At 45.7% G+C, this 20,272-nt stretch overlaps 1 protein-coding gene across 8 annotated transcripts in view; it reads right to left on the bottom strand.

Annotated features, from left to right (window-relative positions):
• The window catches only part of TP63 (tumor protein p63), a 100,107-nt gene that overhangs the window by 14,710 nt on the left and 65,125 nt on the right, over positions 1 to 20,272 (bottom strand). For 6 of the 8 annotated variants that reach the window (XM_085069381.1, XM_085069380.1, XM_085069388.1 and 3 more), the window contains 6 exons: positions 7,295 to 7,481; positions 5,482 to 5,597; positions 5,049 to 5,158; positions 4,664 to 4,800; positions 3,577 to 3,659; positions 2,493 to 2,629 (listed from right to left, as the gene is read on the bottom strand). In XM_085069381.1, coding sequence (XP_084925507.1) covers positions 2,493 to 2,629; positions 3,577 to 3,659; positions 4,664 to 4,800; positions 5,049 to 5,158; positions 5,482 to 5,597; positions 7,295 to 7,481 — 770 coding nt within the window. The remainder of the gene's footprint in view (positions 1 to 2,492; positions 2,630 to 3,576; positions 3,660 to 4,663; positions 4,801 to 5,048; positions 5,159 to 5,481; positions 5,598 to 7,294; positions 7,482 to 20,272) is intronic. The other 2 variants (XM_085069382.1, XM_085069387.1) reach the window with 1 other exon arrangement.

Here is a 20,272-nt window from a genome sequence, read left to right as displayed (position 1 = left end):
AAGATTAAGCTTTCCATGTTGTAGGAGCAAAAGGGAAAACTCATTCCACACACCTAGACAGCTTTTCTATGTTAATCACCACCCAGAACACTGAAAAATCAAGCAATTCCTCCACTGAGGCTTGACTCTGGAGCACATGTGGATGCTGCTCCATTTTGAGAATGAAGAGCTAAGGCAACTTTCAAATGTTCCAGTCCCACAGAGCCCTGCTTGGACCTACAGCCAACACATTCCAACTTGGTCACAGCATACACACTTTCCCAGCTCCCACTTTTCACATGTGCATTGAACCAAGATTTTAAAGTAGATCCCTACATACAAAGTGAAAGGGCAGAACAGATTCAAAAAGGAGTCCCTGTGCTCCAGAGTTTGGCCAGCTTGACAAGGAAGCAGTGGCAAGACATCTCCCAGCAATCTGCTCACATGCAAGGCTGCTCTTCCCCATTCTCACATTGAGACCTGAAGCTCCTTTACAGTTCTTTCTTTAGGGTGCAACTGCATCTTAGAATATTTTCAGCCTAAACATCCCCTTGCCCTGAACCTATTCCTTCAGATATTAAGTCATACCCTAGGATTATTGAGGAAAAAGCACCAAAACCCAAAGTGCACCTAAGAAACTATTGCCTGAACACACATTTCAGCACAGAGGACCCTGCTTGATGGCAGGCTGTTGGCAGAGACAACTGCAACAGCTCTGGACAAACAGTGTAAGTTATTTTTCTCTCCACTCCTGGAACCCTTAAAAGCTGTTTTTAAAAAAACCCTTAAGCTTTCTCTCCTGTATCTTAGTACAGTCAGCAACTGAGAAAAAAGAGTATATAACTTGACAACTACCAAGAGACACGCCAAAAGAAGTCTCATTAAATTAAATGGCTGGACTTCTACATGCTGGTCTTAAAGGTAACACAAATATCAACCTCATTTGCCAGAAACCCATCCTACTGATATAGAAAGAACGAAAACAGTAATTACGGCAAAGCCAACTGTCAGCACCAAGGGAAAGCTGCCATCTGCTGCTGTCCATTTCTGCTTACAAAACCATTTCTCAGCTGAAATGGCTGTGGTTCAGGTGAAGCTTTGAAGGCAAGCAGCAGAGCACACAAATGCCACAATGCCTAGGAGCTAGTAAATACAAGCTATAGTTTATACAAACAGTGCAGATGACTGATAAAAGTTAATAAAAATAATAATGAGATTTTTAAGTACCCCAAAAAAAGAGTCCAGAGCCCCTGGATGCTCCAGACATTTTGGCAGAAGGCTTTTTTCACACCTCCACAAGACTCCAGCTGACACTAAAAACACACAGGTTGAAATGTGAACACATGTAGAGATCTGGCAGAAAGCTGTGGTATTGCAGAAGTCCTGAGACAAGGCCAAGGCACTGAAATAAATCCCTACAGGCTCAAGTGGGACTTATGTGGTGCCTTGGCCCCATGCTAACCTCTGCAGAGGAATGAGTTATACCCACAGCCTCCTGACGCGAGAGCTTCCCAGCAGGAACGCGCGAGATCCGAAGCACTACCGCTGGCAGCCACCTACAGCCCGGAGGGCTATTTTCTGTCACCAGAGACAGCAGGTGAAGCAATGCTCATGAATGACACTGCTTACAGCCCATCTGGGAAGTCATTCTCTGCCCAAGCCTCTGTAACTGCAAAACTTTGGGAACCCGGAGCAATATGGAACCCAGACACCTGTTTGGCCCTTGTTTTCCCTATCCTCCTTGTTGTGAACTCTCTTGAGTTCAGACAGGATGAAAAATTTCTCACGAGCAATGTGAAGAGTCAGCTGGCAAAGTACAGTTTCTGACAACACTTTGAAGTGTATACAAAATCTTTCTTTGAAGTGCCCACCAGCCACAAAGGAAATCTTATGTGTTTCAACCTTGCCCTCAACTTCTGCTGCCTGTTTTATAGCTGAACAGCCTGAAGTATTGCTGACACACCAGCCCTCCAATGCACCAGAGATGCACTGCAGTGGGGTCCAAGCACTTGGCTGAGCTGGTGCTCACAAGTCCCAGCTCTACATACTCTTGGCAAGATGCTCAGATGGAAACCCTGGAGAAGGCATGGAGCTGGCTCCACATTTGCTGCCATTCCCATGGAGCAGATGAGAGAGGAGTGCACCGAGCCTGTGCTCCCCAGCTGGGACAGGCACACACAGCAAGTTTCTGACCACAGGCTGACAATAGCTCTGCCTCACCATGCTATGCCTTGGGCTCTGGCTGGATGTCAGAAACAAGGCACTGAGCCCATTCTCATTCACCCTCCAAGGTCAAGAGGTGAAATGTGTGCGACAAGAGACTAGAGAGGGACCTTGAGAGAAATTGAGGTTGTGCACTCAGGGAAGCAGGACTGCTTCAATCCATTGCTTGGCCCTCATTTGAGCACCATGTCCCTGTGAACAACTGTGCAGAAGTCTTCTGTGTCTCTCTCCTCTCTCCCCCTTCCCCAGTGTCGCCAGTGCACTGACACTGCAAGCACACTGGTACTCACTGCTTCTGGAGCAAGTGCTGGTGCTGTTGCTGCTGCTGCTGCCGGTAGGTCTCAATCGTGTGCTGGGGAAGGTACTGCATCAGCTCCAGGGACTCTTTGATCTTCAGCAGCATTTCATATGTCTCCCGTCCCCTCACCTGGATCATGGGAAAAGAAAAGGAGGTTGGGGGAAAAGAAAAGCTTTAAAGGGCTGCATTTGTAGTCCTTAGTGTAGTCACCTTAGAGAGTTTTAGATAAAGGCAAGTAAACAGCCAGAGCAGGATGCAAATACCCTGTTTATACACTATGCACACACAACAGAACTGCTAAGCCTTGTGCTAGAGGTGCAGCACATAATGTTGAAGAGTGATAATCTCAAACTGCACGCTAATGAACATCTTGGGGTTGTCATATGGCTCAATGTGAATCTATGCCAGCCAAAAGCAACATTCTGTTCCAAACTATTTAGACAGAAAATGTCTTGACCTGCTTCAGATGCAAGCAGATCTGGTGCTGAATCTTACATGCCTTCAGAAAAGATAGCACTTGAACCTGGGAGCTGGGTTTGGATCTCCCTTCTCCTCCAAGCACACCAAGATTTGTGAGTTATCCAACTCAACATGGCTCATGGGCAAGAAGCTAAATGGCCAATTAGAGATATTTCTTGCCCTTTTTCTGCCTACACTTAATACAGCGTATTTCACTTCTATCACTGCATTACAGTGGTAATACACATAAAAACTACAGGAGCATCCACCTATCAGTAAGGCAATACCCAGTATTTCTAGAGAAAGGTCATGTGGCACAGACCCAGAGGAAGAAATTTAGTTAGATCTCAAAGACAATGCTTCCCCCAGGACAGACAGATCCCTTGGGATATTCTCATATGCCTTGCATAAGCCACTCTTACCACCTAGTATGATTTTTAAAATACTTTTTATTTGGAATATGTATTTAAAATAGGTAGCTCTTGGGATTAAAGAAAAGAGAAATTATTCTTTCACACCCCAACCCCATCCTCAGTTCTCTCTGAAGTCTAGATGAGCCTCAAGTCACCAAGGAAGATACTAAACACAGGGTAAATACAAAGATGGAGAGAACTCACTGGCAAGTATAAGAGCTCATCATCTGGGGAACGTCTTTTTTTGATAGATGTCATCTGTATGCCATGAGTTCCTTGTCGAAAAGCTGGAAGAGAAATCCCAAAGGCATCCAATCAAAAAAAAAAAGTGCGGGGTGGAGAGAAGTGTACAACAAAGAAGAAAAAAGTCAAGCAGAGAGATATAAAAGAGATATGAAGTGCATGGCTAACTCAGATCTGCAGTGCTCTGAAAGGATCTCTGCCTGAGCCACTCCAGAACTGTACTTGCAGCTCCTGGCTCCTTAAGGCAGACACAACTGCAGATGCTAGCTGGCCATATCACCTGGGTAAACATCAGCCAAGAGTGCTGGATATATAACAAATTCTCAGGGAGCCATGCTTAGAACAAGCACTGGCTCCTTACAAGAAAGACCCCGAGTTTTGGTATTACAGTGCTCACAAGCTATTGGTGAATCAGTGATCCACAAAGGTGAGACCACTGGCAGGGAGCAGAACTCACTGAGAAAACAAAGCCCTGCTCCAGTCTGCCTCCCATCATAGCCTGTGCCCTGCTGTTCAGCCTGCTGCCCTCACTAAATGTACAGGGAAAACCGAAGGTGGATTTCCACATCCTGCATGTCCAGTGAGTACTTGGCTCTCTTTAGAGCACAGACAGAGGCTGCTTGCCAGAGTGTCTCCGATGCAGAGCAGGGTTTGTGCACAGCCTCAGTCTAGATCCCTGTGGCTGGCAGACACCTGCCACAGCACAAAACACTGGCTAGATGAAGCAGAGAATAACAGCACAGCCCCAAACAAGCAGTAGAGGTTCAAAAGGTTAGAGTCCCAGACACACAATTGGAAGATGGCAAATAAACACCCCCTCCACCCACTGCTAATCTAACAGAGCTCATCTAACACCAGCAGCGCTGCAAGGGAGCCCACAAGCCCAGATTGTCAAACACTGCTTTGTGAACACCAGCTCAATTTTCAGGCTGATTCACCCTGGGAGAACAGACATCTAAAGCCCTCCTGCCTCCAAGCCCATGCACAGCATCACAAGCACCCAGTGAGAGCCCAGTTTGCAATCTGCCCAGCTCTGCCAGCTACTTACGGCGCTTCGTACCATCACCATTCTTTGTGCTGTCGGACACTTGCTGCTTGCGGATGCTGTCCTCGTCTGCCTTGCGGTCTCTGCCCGGGCAAGCACAAATACGGGCTTCGAAACATCGGCGGCCCAACACTTGCCCACTGGGAAGAGAGGGGAGGAGAAACATCAGCTGGCATCTTGGATACAGGCCAACAGCACACCTCAACTTTCTATCAGACTGTGCACCTCCCATCTCCCAGCTCAGATTTCCCAGGTGCTGGGCAACTCCCACCTGCAAAGATCTAAAAACATCCTATAGCCCCCTGAACTAAGCTGCTCCTAAGGATATGGAATGCTGCCCTAAGTGGAAGAGGAGCCAGAAGGGTTATACTCGTGATACACAACTTACTCTCTGGTTTCCAGGGTCACAATGATAAGGATCGGGCGGCGGTTCATCCCTCCGACACAGCTACTGTTGCACATGAAGTTGTACAAGACTGTAGTGAACTCAGTACCGACCTGGATGAGACAAAGGGCATGAGCAAAAGAGATGGTGGATGGAAAGCTCTGCTTTTTCCAAGCTCTCCTCCTGTATTTCCCAAGCTGGGCTGCAATCAGACCCACATGAAACAGGCCCCCACTACAAAGCCTCCTTAAAAGAAATTAAGAACCCCTGCTCTCAAGGGATAAAGAGGGTGTTTCATAGCTCATTTCTGACAAAGAAGAAGAGATTCATTGTGATAAGGATGGGGAAAGCCCAAGATCCCAACTCCTTTGGCTAAGGTTATAACCTCCACCCCCTCTGTATGCCAGGATGCCACCAGCCCGAGCTCACAGCATACCTGGGGTGGTTCATAGGGGACCAGCACACTCTGCCTCCCGGTGATGGGGTCTTCTACATACTGGGCATGGCTGTTCCCTTCCACTCTGATCAGATGGCTGGGAGGTGCAATCTGCCCTGCAAGGGCAAAAAGGCAAAAAACAAGAGACACTGGTTCAGTGAAGCAAGGTCACACACAGGGTGGCAAGACCTGCCACCAAGGGAACTCCTGCACTTGACCTCAGAGGTCTGTCAGAGCACACAGGTGCCTCTGAGCCCTTAAAGCATCCCTTCCCAAGATCCCTGTTGCCACACAACAAAGGCAACACAGGCTTTCTCAAGCTCACTCTGGACACCTGTGACTAAACTTGATCAAGGGCTTCCCAAGGTCCCAGACTAAGTGAGCCCAAATGGGAACTGAATGGCAGCTCACAGCAGCTCTTCCAGCAGGTAACTCCAGCTGGATTTTATCATCAGCTGAAAGCCTTTATTTTCCTCCCTCTAATGCATATAAAAAAGCAAATTCCTTCAAGTCTCAATTCCTACTCTTTTTCCTATCAATTTCTAGCCCTTCCTCAGCTCCTTCCTTAGTCTTGATCCTAAAAAAAAAAGATACAAGTAGCAAGAGAAATATGCACTTAATGACCAGCTTGAAAAATCAGGCTTGCTTACAGCAGCAGCAGAAGGGAACATGATCTTCTTGGTTCCTAGGCCACTTCCCAATAATGAAAAGCTTCCTTCCTGCCAATTTTCTTCAGTGTTTCTATAACATACAACTAAATTCTGAGGAGAGGAGTCTGCAATGGGTTCATATCAAGAATTTTTGTGTATTAACTGTTCATTTCTTACTCAAAATACAGCCTGTTTCTAGAGAAATAATTATTTCAGAATAAGAATATATGTTCTTTTTCTTTCTTAAAACTCCATTACTGAATGGTATCAACCCTCAATAAACCCAAATCTGTCAGAAAAGCATTTTCTGATATAAAAAATGGATTTGAAGAACTGTCTCATTCCACTGTGATTTTACACTATCAAGTCCTTGCTTATTTTTGGGGCTTGTCTAGCTGGCTGCACTGTAACCAGCAATGGGATCCAGGCTCCTAAGACATCCTGCTAACTGACACCAACTGGGTTTTTTTACAGTAGGAGATAAATAACGTACGTTGAATCAAACAGATGCGCATCTGAACTTATGTGAACTTAAGTGGCCAAGGCAAAATGGAACCCAACCCATGAGCTTGCAGAAAACCATGGGACATTTTAAAAACAGCTGCTACTCCACTACCACGAGGAGAAGCAAGTAAAAGATTAAAACATTAATGCTGAACAGAGATTGTTAAATGTAGAATGCTGCTTACAGTTGATGATGGCACTTAGCATTATCCTGCCAGAGACAAACAGCCCCTCGGTCTTTGAGGCGTGGATTAAGGACTGGAGATGATATTGCATCCTGTTACTAGATCCCTGTCCCAGCGACATGGAAGCTCATTCCTGAGCACAAGAACAGCTGCTTCTCATTGCAGGAGCAAAAGCAGAGCAGAGAAAGGCTGCCAGAGGGGCACTGCCTGCCACGGGGACAGATATCTGTCCAACCTGGGCAGGCGTGAGGTTTATTTCAGTACTTTCCTCCCAAGGACGTGCTTGCACAGGGACAGCTAAAGCATTGCGTGACGCTTCCTGTCAAGCACGGGAAATAAAAAGCTGCACAAGGTGTCACAGGGAGATTTGCTTCCAGAAGGTTTGCTCTGAAGCTGCTGTCAAATCCCTCAGGGGCCACTCATCAGCCAGGCAGCTCTGGAGAGGGACTGCCAGCACAGCACTGCCCTCCTTACCCTCGTTGAACTCCCGGCTCAGCTCGTGGTTCGGGCAGCGTTTGACCACTTCGGTGACGTGTTCGGCTTTCTTGTAGACTGGCATAGCCCTGATGACAGCTCCCTGAGGTGGTGGGGTCATCACTTTGATCTGGATGGGACACGTCTTGGCGATCTGGCAGTACAGCTTTTTCAGTTCGGTGGAATACTGCAGGGGAACGGAGCAAGAGAGAGTCAGGAAGTTCAGCTAGGGATGAAGGCACACCAGAAGGATGGAGATGGCTTTGCACACTTAATTGAAAGCACCAACTACTGCCTGTGCACTGCATTTGTTTGCATGACAGCCACACTTCCAGAAAAGTGACAAAACCCCAAGACCTTTACCTGCTATAAAACAGCAAAGCATAAATCTATATCCTAGTTTTCCCAAGGGCAAAAATCTTCACATAAAGAACACTGCATTTACCTGAACAAATAAAGTCTTTATTTCTCTTGAGCACACACCCCCTCTTGCAAGGGACACCCATTACCACCTAACAAAACAGATGCTATTCTTTTCACAGCATCCTGTAATCCTGGAAGCACTCAAAACCACAGGATGAAGTGTTTCATCCTGTTTTCTAATAAGCCCTCCTACTCTTGCAGAGGGATTAAATAAAAACATGAACCTTGGAACTGAATAATACTTGAAAACAAGACCCTGCTCAATCGAGAAGTTGTACCAGGTCTGACATTTCAAAAATGTCTTTTAAAACCATCTCCTACATCTATTGAGTATCTCATGTCCTCACTTCTAAACTCAAAGCATTACATCCAAAAATGAGGTTAAAAAAAAAATTATCAAAGACTAGAAGAATTGAACATCCCAAAGGCCAGGTCCATGACCAGGTCATGACCTAGAGCATAACCCAGAAGCAGGCTCCAAAAGGGAGGCTGTGACCATGCAATGAACACCTGGAACAGAAAAAGATGCTCTTATTCACCGTGCTGATTTGGAGCATATTAGATTTCTCTTAAGATGTTCTCCACTAAAACAGCAAACTAATGCAGCAGCTTCCTGAAGTGTGTTCACATCTGGAAACCTAACTCAGTGAAACGCCAAGGCTGAAGCTGGTGGTTTCTTTTAAAACCCTTCACTGAAATAAAGGTATCTACTTAGAACGGAGGATGGCAAGGAAAGTCCCAAGTGGTTCAGTACTGCTCAACCTAAACCCATTTTCCTGGATGTCCCCCATGAAGGAGACACTCTAATCTCCCTGTTGTTCAAAGCTGCTCCAAAATACAGCAGGTTTTTTCAGCACCCCATGCCAGAGGCATTCAGTTTTCTCCTGGTATTCAGACATCCATGAGTGCAGAGCTCTCCCTGTAACTCTAACAACTTAACCCACAGGAATTGCTGGCATTTCCCCATGTCCATCTCCTCGGTTCTTGCACACAAAGAAAAGTGAAAGCCCCAAGGTGGTTGTTTCCTCAAGAAAAAAAGGTCTCTAGCAGCCATGAGCCAATACAGCCCTGTTGCCAGCTGTTCAAACAGAGCACTGACAGGTTCATACTGGTCAAGAGCACCCTGTGGCCATGGACCCCACTGGGATGGGGAGAGTCAGCGCGTGCACTGGTGGGTGGCAGACGATGCAGCAGCAAAAGGATTAGCTAGTGATATTCAGGGATTATTTGCATTTCAAAGTGTACACACTGCTAATATAGGAAAAACCAAACTTGCGAGAGACATTGGGTAGGAGAAAGGGATTAAACTTAAGCCAAGCCAGTTCCTTCCCTTCTCACTCAACACCATCCTGCCATGTGGCAGAGAAGATGCTACAAGTATTTAAGCTAGGAAAAAAGATTTCTTTAAAATGCAAAGGCCAAATTGTGCAATGTATTTTATGTGCCTGCAGGCTAGAGATTAAACCCACAAAGGATTTACCCAGCCCGCGGAAACGGGGAACATGCCAGACAATTACAAAAAAAAAGTTGCGAAACAGATCTAGATGGTGATTTATATCGTACATCTTTTAAACCTGAAATTCCTTATTGTTTTTTAATTAAAAAGCAATTCCTTATTGAAGGTAAGAGTGAGCTCACCATGCTGTCTTTTCATCTCAAGAGGTAGAAACAGAATCACTTACATTTAAAGGAAGAAAATCTGCAAAGCATTGTTTCCTTCAACACATCAGTTTGCTCATAGCGTTGTGAAGGTTTCAAGGACCAAAAGCCTCAAAAAAGATCTCAAAAAGCCAATTAATCACCTGGATGCCTTAACATCATTGAATCGTACAGAAATTGGGCACCCAAAGGTGATGGGCTGAAATGAAAGAATATGGAAGAGCAGTGGTGCACAGAGAGCACAGCACGTGCCAGGAGCCAACGTGTCCAGCATCTGCAGGCATCCAGAGAATTGAACAAATGGAAGAAGATACACACCCCTTGGTCACTGTTGATGCTGTTGGTGCTGACTGTAATTTTATGTAAAATATCTTCAGACAGAAAGCTTGGGTTACAAGAAAGAGAGGAAATAAAAATCATTGCTTTTGGAAGGACTGAGAGGCACCAATGCCAGCATGAATACCAACGCTCCTGATCAAACAGCGTGGCCCCTCTGCCAGCACAGAAAGGATCTGCTCCTCATCCACCCTTTGGCACCCCAACCGTCAGACCCCTTTGGGTACAATCAACAAGGAAGGCATTGGACCCACAGGTTAAATTCACAGAAAAACAGCCAAGAGATAATGGGTTATGATGAACAAGCCTACCCAACAAAGAAACACAGGGCAGATTCAAGAGCTGCAGGTTCTGACCAACAACTTGAACTTGGCATGTCAGAAAGGAGGGTAACCAGGAGCCCTGCTTTGGGACACGGTCAGGGCACGGGGAGGTTAAGCGGCAATGCCCAGCAGAGGCAAAAGAGGCAGCAGGGGGGCTGAGCTGCCTTTTAGTCACCTGATTGCAAGAGGAGTTCAAGCCTCACAGGCACAGCACAGGGCTTGGGGACATGGCAAAGGGCCATGATTTCACATCTACCCCAGGCACAGCCGCCTGCAAGCATGTAATCACTGAAGGGACGGTCATTTAACACTGGTGTAAATCTGTCCACGGGGTACCTGCTGTCAGACAGAGGGGGGCTCGAGTTTCCCACCCCACCAACTTTGCTGCAACCAGGGGTAACCTGATGCACAGCCATTTATTGGCATAAATAGATGCCAACAACTAAGTCATGGTGACTTCGTCCTGGATCAGTGATAATCGCTATATCCACAGAGCAAGACAGGATATTGTATATAGATTTCAAAGCAAAGGTGCTTCAAAATGAAAACACAAGGCAGGAGCTGTCTGTGCATTCAGATAGTGCCTGCAAGCAAGGATCACCCTCTTGGCACAGGTGCTGCTCCTCAGGGGTCCCAAACCACCCCACCCTGCAGAAGGTGACAGTCCCCCTGCCCACCATTTCGCTGTGAACTGACACTCACTGTATAAGGGGTAAGAACATGAGATAAGCAATTCCCAGATATCCAAAGCATGACAATTAATCAACACTAAATTAAAGAGCAGGAAAACTAAATTAATTAGGAGTACAAATATAAAAAATGAGTTTGACCCAACAAACAAGTCTATTAGTTAACAAGATGACAATAGCCATTATCCAGCAGTAGGAACAAAGGTTATGCCAACAGCCTGAGGAGTGCAAACACCACTGCCACCAGACATACAGACCTGAAAGCCTTTTAAAACAAAAGAGTTGAGCCTAGAAACGTTATCTGTTCAAGACAGAGGAAAGAGCTTTGGCTTGGACTTTTCTCTGGAGTTCGACTGCTGTCTGTCATGAATTTAGCTTTTTGCTTAATAATATGTTTTAAGAGGAAAGATGAAAACATTCCAGTGCCTGCAGCTCTGCTCTCCCCACCTGCCTGTGCAGACATACTGTATTACCCACTCTTGGCACCCTGGCTAGTAATTCAGTATCACAATACACATGCCAGCGACCATCAGGCAACACCTGTCTGATTTCTCAGTAAGCCCCTTCTACAGAAGGTGTGTCAACAAAGTTGAAAGGGAAAAACAAAACACTTTTCAACTCTCAAATGGAGAATTCTTGCAAGGAAGGACTGAAGTCTCCTGGAAGTAAGTGCTCAGTGCAATACAAGCTGCAATGGCTTTTCACTGAGCATTCAATTTGTCTGCAAAACTGATGCAGTGAAATCCCCTAAATACTACTTTCAAAATCTACTGCTAATATCTGTTTTACCATCTGATCTAGCAGAGGGATTATGGCTCCTAAATCTTTAAAAGGAGTGGGGTTCAGTCAGCTCTACAAATGCTGACGGATGTCAGCTTGAAGGTGATCCCAGAGGTTGGCTTAAGGCATTACAGCTCCCTGAGCCCCTCCTGCTCAGATCAACAGGTCTTTCAAACCTTTTGCAAACTTCTTTCAAGTAGTCATGTTTTAGTTCAACTCAGTTAACTAGATTCATTTAATTTTATGTTTTCAAAGCTGTCAGTCAGCTATGCTTTCTCCCCTATCAAACTAACTCCCCAAGAAAGGGAAAAAGCCAAACCCAGGTTAGAAGAGTGGGAATGCAATAGTTACCTGCACCAGAGTATTCACAGGTGAAAACAAGGAGAGCCACAAAGAAATAGAAAATAATTTGCATATATTATAATTATGTAGGAGAAAAAAAAAGGCAGTGGGAAGAAAGCAAGCTACCAACTAAGAATAAAAATTGAAATTTACACAAACATCTTAAACATTTTTGCTATGCCAGACCATTATTTAACTTTTCATTTACAAAAAGCTGCTGGAAGCACGTGGCACATCAGAAACACACGTGTGCACATGCACACACACTCCTCAGAACCAATTTGTAACCAGAGGACACTCAGTGAAGAAGAGCTGTACCAGGAGTGCTCCACACATGGACATCTCCTTCCAGATCTAACCTTCAGCGCAACATAACCTTAACCCCCCGACTTATGAGCCGACTTGCAGCAGCTTCAGTTTGACGTCCTTTGTCTCAGCAGGCTCCAGAGAAAAGTGGACAGCTTGCTGCTAGGGGGCATAGCCGGCATTCAAGCCATGGGCACGGCCGGCATGTCCAGTGACACAGACCCACCACGTATGGCAACAACCCTCAGCCTCACAGCACCAGAGAGACACAGCTGAGAGCATCGCCCATCTGCAAGGGAAGCCATGGTGCGATGCCCCGGGAGCATGGGAGCGGGAGAGGATGCTGAGGCAGCCCCACCAATGCTTTGCAGGCGTTTACCAAATTTCTCCACCCCGGGGCAAAGGAAAAACCATGTCACAGTCTTTTCCCTCTTGAGGAAGGGCAGTGAATCACCCAAGGGCGTCCGCCTTTGGGAAGACTTCAACTTCATTTACCCCTGAGGCTCCTCTGCCCCCTCCCCGTCCCCACCGCCTCGCCAGGCGCTCACGAACGCTGCTGACGAGCTATTAAAATCCTTCCTCCGAGCGCTTTTCCCCGGGAGCCGCAGCCAAAGGCCGCCTGTTGCCACCTGTCAGTCGCGGGGATTAATTACCTGCGCCGGGCGGGGAGCGGCACATTCCTGCCGGCCTCGCCCGCCGGGATGTTGACATCAGGCAGGTGGGCCCCACGTCCCCCGGCCGCCCGCGCCGAGGGGGAATGCGACCCACGGGTGCGTGGGGAGCGCGGAGCCCGCACGGCACAGCCCAGCACAGCGGGACAGCCGGGCGGGGAGCGGCGCGGCCGGGCTGCCCCGGGGCGGGCGGCACTCCCAGCGCCCGCAGCTGCTGCGCCTTGGAGAGCTTAGCGAAAAAACAAATACGTGTGTGCGTGTGCGTGTGTTGACCTGCTTAGGTAAACGGGGAAGGGGAGGGGTGGCAGGGAGGAAAGCGGAGAAACGTAGCCTGCGGACAGGGATTCGGTCAGGGGCCGCGGGCAGCACGGGGCACAGCCCCCGAGCCGCTGAGCCAGCGGAGGGGCCGAGGAGGAGAAAGCGGCTCTTCCCCGCTGGCAGAGGCACGGCCACCCCCTCGCCTTGGCGGACAGGGACAGCTCCGTGTCTCCCCAGCCCGCAGGAGCTCCGGCGGGTCCCTGTGAGCCGCGCTCCCACCACCGCCCCGCAAACACACCCCGACTCGGAGCGCGGGATGAGAAGGGGACATGCCGGCGTGGCCATGGTATAGGAGACCCCCCGAAATCCCCCAAAATAGCGAATTCAGAGCATCTGCTAGATTCTCACATCTTTAGGATAATGAGATCATTCCTTCCAGTGACAATATGCAGCATCTCATTTGAGGCTCCCCAGGGGTTTTAATTCAAAACTACCTCGATCAGGATGTATCATCTCTGCCTAACACTGTCAGCAAAGCCACGATGATAACAGAAATAACACCGATAATTTCCCACACTGCTTTTGAACTGTGAAACAGTTGTAAATGTGAAAACTTTACATATGAGGGCTTTTACATCTCAGTTCCATATCTACCGTCTTACTTCATCAACAAATGAAGACCTCGAGGTTCAGCTTGAAAACTATTTTAAAAACAACAACAACAACAACAACAAAAAAGAATCAACTGAAATATTCCTGTTCCAAGGTTTTCAAAATACCTACAATGGAAAACTTTGGAGGCAAGCTTTACACATTTTTTTGACACAAAGCAGTTTGGTTTTGTGAGTTCTCTTCCTTTGCTTGTCTATTAGTTAAATATTTTTGAAATTAATTTATTGAAAAACCAAAATCATAAGACTCCTGCAGTCAAATGGCCTTAGCTTGTGTAGCCAGCTCACACACTGGTTGTGTATTGTGTCCAATTTCTCTGCTGGTTTCTAAACTGAAACTTTAGCAGTAGCAAACAAGTTTCAGATGCTAACAATGTCTAGTAATTTACATTTCCGATACATTGCTTTGCATCAGAAATTTTGTGAGGTAAGGACACAGAACGACATCTTCCCCTGATATCTACATCTCCCAGTGACTACTATGAATGCACTGCAAATAAGTAGCCTGTTCACCTAGAACAGAAAATAGAACGTTAAACATACACTGTAGAAGTTCACCCTCATTCTAGCCAAACTCACCTAAAGGCTGTGTTAAATTCCAGCAGAATACTGAGGAGTGATCAAAGTCAGTCTAACACATTACTTAAAATTGGATTTGAAAAACATCCACTTTAATTATTGAGCACTAATTAGTAAGCCAACGAAATTCAACAGCAACATTTTTAATCAGTACAGTGACTGTGAAAGCAACTTTGTGAATAACTCCACTACATTTCTTCCCTCCTTCCACAGCCCTGCTGTTCTCAAAGACACATGGCTACTTCACATCCTGCTAACAAAGCACTACACTGGAGTTACAAATATTTGCATCTCTATAAAATACACACACCTGCTTGCAGGTAATGCAAGTGAGTGTACAGCACACATATGACCACATGTTTGCCTACATGAAGCTAAGTTGATTGCATGACCTCAAGCATCAGAGAAGCTAAACACTGCAACAGTGACATAACCAGCAATAGTCCTTCCAGGCAATTCTACTTATTACACCAGAATGTATACTCCACTGGTGCAGGCAAAAACCTCCAGGACTTGATTTAGCAAAAAAATCTTCAGCATATGCTTAACTTTTGGCACTACTATTAACCACTGCCTGCTCAAGTCAGCGTGTCACTGTGTAAGGGAATTTGTGAAGTCAAACTTAAAGATCTGACTAAACCTGTACTTTATAGGAAGTCACATTTTTGTTTTGAAGGACTCCAGCACTGAACTGAAAAGAACATATTCAGGCTCCCAACAGCAAACCCACGCCACCACATACTACTCCTGACTCACATGCCTCAGCCTCTGATACTGAGCACCAGAACCTGTTCTGCTCATGGACTGCTTCAAGTGAAGTCCAGGCTGGCCATTTGAAACCTGCTCCTAGCTTGGTGTGGGGGATTCAACTTCCTTACAGTCATCTGTCCCAGGCTCAGCCAAAGAGGAAAGTGTGTTTTGTATTAGTCTCCCAGATCTCACTTGTTTCAAGTTCGCATGTTCCAGCATGCTCCATCCTACCATCCAAACTCCAAAAACTCTTATCAGCTAGAGGAAACATTGTCTGGAGTAACCAGACACCAATTTTTAGTGCATCTCCCTGTCACTTTTGTCCCCTGCTGAAAGTCAAAGGGTGATGAACTCAACAGTAAGGAGGGAAGAAGCACAGCAATACATAAAGGTTACTCAATTAAGACAAAGTAAACGGCAAAGCAAAAATCCCAAAGCTCTCCAAAATATGTCTGCTCCCACCAAATCTAACCTAGTTTCAAAAATATGAGTCAGCAGTAAAAGTCCCAGACAAGCAGGTCAGATCTTGCAGCCCCACAGAAAGTAGATAGAGGCTTTGGGTCCTGTGCAATTTGGGATATACCAACAGGTTCAGGTTAGCGCCACACCAGCTAAAGATCAAGGGGAAGAAACAGGGTACAAGAAAATGCCCAACGTAAGACCTAAAACCAAAATTCCTTTTAGTTCCTTCATCTGCAAATAAGGGGATTTCATTAATAACTCAGAGGAAAGTGAATGAGTCACTAGTAGAGTATCTGTTACAGCAGAGGAAGCCAAGCTGGACGACAGAACACATTAAAAAAAAAAAAAAAAAACTAAACAAAAACCACACACAACAAAGTTGGTCTGGCAACTTAGTCTTTTCAATCAGCAACATCCTAAGCCTGCACATTAAGGGCAGACTAAGTCACAGAACTATCAGGCACTCTGCCACAGACTGCACCAGCCATTCAACACCCTGGAAAGCAGGACACTGTGCTAGATGGTGACAGATTTCCACCCAAATTCTGGCTCATGCCAAAGGACAGGCCTACTTGTAAAATGCCACAGGGTCAGCACATTGCAAGGGTAAGAGGATTTACGTCAAATACTGGCCTATCTTCCTAGCCAAGGCATGGACAGGCTCACAGGAGATGCAAACTGGTTGTCTTCGCATGTTCATGCTGATAAAGGAAAGAAAGTTCATGCAATTCAAAGCTAAAACCAGATTTAATGTCTTCTGAGCTCTCATACTAAACACCTTCACACAGATACATTTTCTATCCTGTTCATTCTTTCATGACTTAGGGTTCAGATTCAGTGGCCTCTTCAAAAAGGCCAAATAATACCTGAAGAACTTCACATACAAATAATTTGTATTTTTTTCCTTGCCTTCCTCCAGTGCTACTCTGCTGCTGTGCTGTGACCAAATGCAGGACTGCTCCTTGACTGTTTCTGGAGTGGGGAACTGGCCAATCCACTCCGTGGAGCAGGGCTGGTAGCTAACTGGTAGGCCAAGGAGATCAGCTGTGAACTGGAATAACATAAGGGGTGACCAGCCAAGTCAGTCAATGAGTGCTCTTCTGGATGTGCACTCTCAACAGACCACATGGCTCACATGGAAAAAGGTGATCCCCTTTCTCCAACTCACTTTCCTTCCCCTCCCATTTATTCCACCTGAGGGAAGGTGCAGATACCTCTCCACTTCATCCTTCTAACAGACTATTAATCACACCTTATGGGAGGCAATGGAAGGAAAGACAGAAAGTATTAAATCTGACAGGCTCTAGAAGTGGCAGTGCCAGTGAAATGCATCATTAAGGTGAGTAATTTTCCTGTTTACTTCACAGGCTCTGTGCCCCCCCGCTCCTTCCTCCTTGCCTAGGTGTGGGCAGGACCCATCAAGGCAAAGCTTTGGAAGCAAGCAGCAGCGTCCCCAATTTCTACATAAATGCTGCAGGCCAAAGAGCAAAGGCAAGTTTCAACTGAGTCCTTGACAGTAATCAAGCACTGCGGCGCCTCTGGTCTTGTCTTGTGCATACCTTGCAAGTAGCATCATGTCTTCCCAGGGAGATTTCACTGGCAGAGCACACAAGCGCCTTGTTCCTTGGCTTCTATCTCAGAAAAAGAAAGTCCTGAAAACACACACACACACCCCCACCCACCCTTGCTTTTCTGTTCCAAGGGAGACCATTTCCCTCTAAATCTTCAGTGTAGTGTTAGAAGCCCTTTCAGAACAGATTTATGAATTTGCCAGAAATCTCTTTTGTTCCTGTGCAGAAAGGTTAGTGCCAGACCCTTGCCAAAATGGCATTGAGTCTTCTCTGTTAACGTCCAGGAAACTATCCTGAGTCAGATCTTATTACATTTGAAACAAAGTGCAAGTACCAGCAAGTCTCTTCCATGATAACAGCCAGGGCCTGTCCCATTTCCTGATCACATTACGCTCAATTTCCAGAATTACATCTATGCAAATATTGTTCTCCTGCTTGCCGAGCATTTCATTGATAATTAAAGTGAAAAGCCGGCAAAGCTCTTTCAGCCAGGATGGTGAGTGAGGCAACAAACAAACATGCAGATGCCAAGCAGGGACAAATATTCTTCCTCCATATGAAGACCACCAGGTAAGGGCCATTTCCTTCTCCTAGAGGACAGAGAATCCAAACTGAACCAAACTATTTCTGCAAACATCCCTCTGTTTTCTGGAATTACTGACCCAATGAGGCCACCCTCTAGTTCTGAGTCACAGTGAAAACGTAAGGATTAGGAAAGACAAAAATTACATCTAAATGAGCAAGTCACAGTTTTACTGAGAACATAACAATGCAGTAACTCAGATCTAAGTTAGATCAATAAAGCATGACAGTAGCTGCAGAATATTTAGGATGAATGGTGACTAAATCAAACCTTTAAACCTTTTGTTCATACAATTAAGCTTTAGGGATGAATGGCGAGGAAGTCAGACAAGAACACAGTCACTATTACCAGTATTTGCAGGGTTCTGTATTTTACCCAGATCCTCCTCCTTCCATCCTCAATGACCTAGCTAAGCACAGTCCTTGAGTCAACTCATGTGGTTTCTCCTGAGCCTACTTTCAAAGTCAAGACATGATTCAGCAAGGTGTTTAAGCAGATGCCTACCTTTAAGGTTGGGAGCAGCCTTGCTGACTCCAACAGAACCCAAGAGATTTCACTGGGAATATTCACGTGCTAGGGGTTATGCACTCACTCGAGTGCCTTACTGAACTGAGACCTTGATTTTCCTATGTACCGTGGGAAACAATTCATCAAGTTCCATGCTGAGGAACGCAGCAGAGCTGCTGCTGCAGCCATCAGGACATTCCCTGCTCAAAAACACAGCACCTCACCCCCAGCCAGCCAGTGATGCCAATGCTGTGGCATTCTCTGCTAGGAAGATCAACAAGCCCATACCAAGTTTGGGGTACTCCTTCATTTTTGCTCATACTCCCTGGACCTATACAACTGCAGCAGCTAAGGGAAGAATGCTGTTCCATAAAGCAGCATTTAGAAAGGCAGGAAGGCTTGCTATGAGTTCAGAAAATGTTAGCAGCAGCTCTTTTTATCCCTCAGAGAAACAACAAATCTTCAGTTTTGCATATCGTGCCCTGCTAAGAGTAGAATGTAAAAGCACATCCCGGTGGGACATGCAAGCCAAAGGTAATTGTGCAGTAACACATCACAGAAGAAATGGAAGGCTTGAACACAGCATAGTCCAGATCTCTGATTTTTAGGCTGCTTTGAAATTTCAATAAGAAAGCATAAGTGTATAAAGCAAGCCTGCATAGACCTGGATGCACTTCACAGGCAGATCTACAAAAGCCTGCTAGGTAAACTCAAAAGAAATGACTGCCCAAATACTCCATGACATAGTAACAGATCTATAAATTATTTGAAATAGATTACATCAAGTCTCTCAATACCTAGGAATTGATTTCTTTCACTTGGTAGCAAAGGTAATAATGTCATCTGCATGATCTAACTGGAAACATAATAGGAATGAATGCAGATTTAGATGCAAATCCTTGCAACCACAACCTGAAGATGGCTTTCCAAGGAAAACACCAACCAGCCCTTTGTCTTGCAGACCTCACTACTCTGCACTGCTTCATTTGCAAACTGCAAGCTCTGAAGACCCCAAGCTACAGATGCTTTGTGAGAAGACCTAGCCCATTCAAAGCAAAACTGCTTTCCCAACCAAAAAGCAGTCTTTGTTACTGGATAACAATGAGAACAGGAATAGTTCCCTGGGAAACATAATTTTACAGTCAGATTTCCCAATTAACCACACCCAATTAGTAAGTAATGCCATGTTTTTGAGTGATTATGGAATCCCAGCAGATTTTTTACCAGTTTCAATTTTGTGATTTTCTCTATCTTCACAACAAAAAGAACAGGTAACAGAACCTCCTCAAGATCTTTTATAGGTGACAGGTAACTAAAGGCAAGCCCCTTCCTCGCTAAAAAGGAATAAAACAAAATGGAACAAAACAAGACAGAGTTGCAACATCAGAGGTTATTCACTCACACTGTCTGGCACTCCCATTTTCCTTACAGCTCACATGTGGTGCATCAGAGAAAGGTGCAAAGTCTCCATGGACAGAACAGGCTGTTGCCCTGCACGATGCTGTGCAGATGAATTCCTGCCCTAGCAGAAAGCAAGACTTTGTTCTGAGATAGCTACCATGAATCTCAGGAGCCTGCAGCACTGCAAGTGCTATCAAGGGTAACACTTAAAAACATCCCCTTAGCAGCTCTGAATGTAATGCCATCCAAATAAATAGGCAGGAGAAGAGCTGGGACTGCCACTAGCAAGCTATTTGCAAGTGCAGCCCATTGAAGACAATCAATTGGTATCAAAGAAGTCAAAGACTTGGAACCTGCAGAAGTTCACTGCCTCTCTAGAATTTTATCAGCCACTATGCAAAGGAAGACACCATTAAACAATCAACTCATTCTATCCACCAGGTTCTCAAGTGAACAAGAGAAAAAAGTCTACATGGGACTAAATATTTAGCTCTCCAGCTGCAGACAGCAAAGCACCAGGATGCAGAAAAACCCTAAATAGGATGAGAGATACTACAAAACACACCACAAGGATGTGACCATGCTACTGTTACAATGGGCAGCAGTTCTTTATTGTGTAACGTAGAGTGCAAGGCTCCTTTGCACAAAGCACTGAGTTAGAAGAAAA

Source organism: Lichenostomus cassidix, chromosome 9 (assembly GCF_008360975.1).
Source record: "Lichenostomus cassidix isolate B80296 chromosome 9, HeHo_3.0, whole genome shotgun sequence".
In the NCBI taxonomy this organism is placed as follows: domain Eukaryota; kingdom Metazoa; phylum Chordata; class Aves; order Passeriformes; family Meliphagidae; genus Lichenostomus; species Lichenostomus cassidix.
The sequence above is the reverse complement of the archived record's forward strand: the minus strand, read 5'-3'. Positions and strand labels throughout refer to the sequence as shown.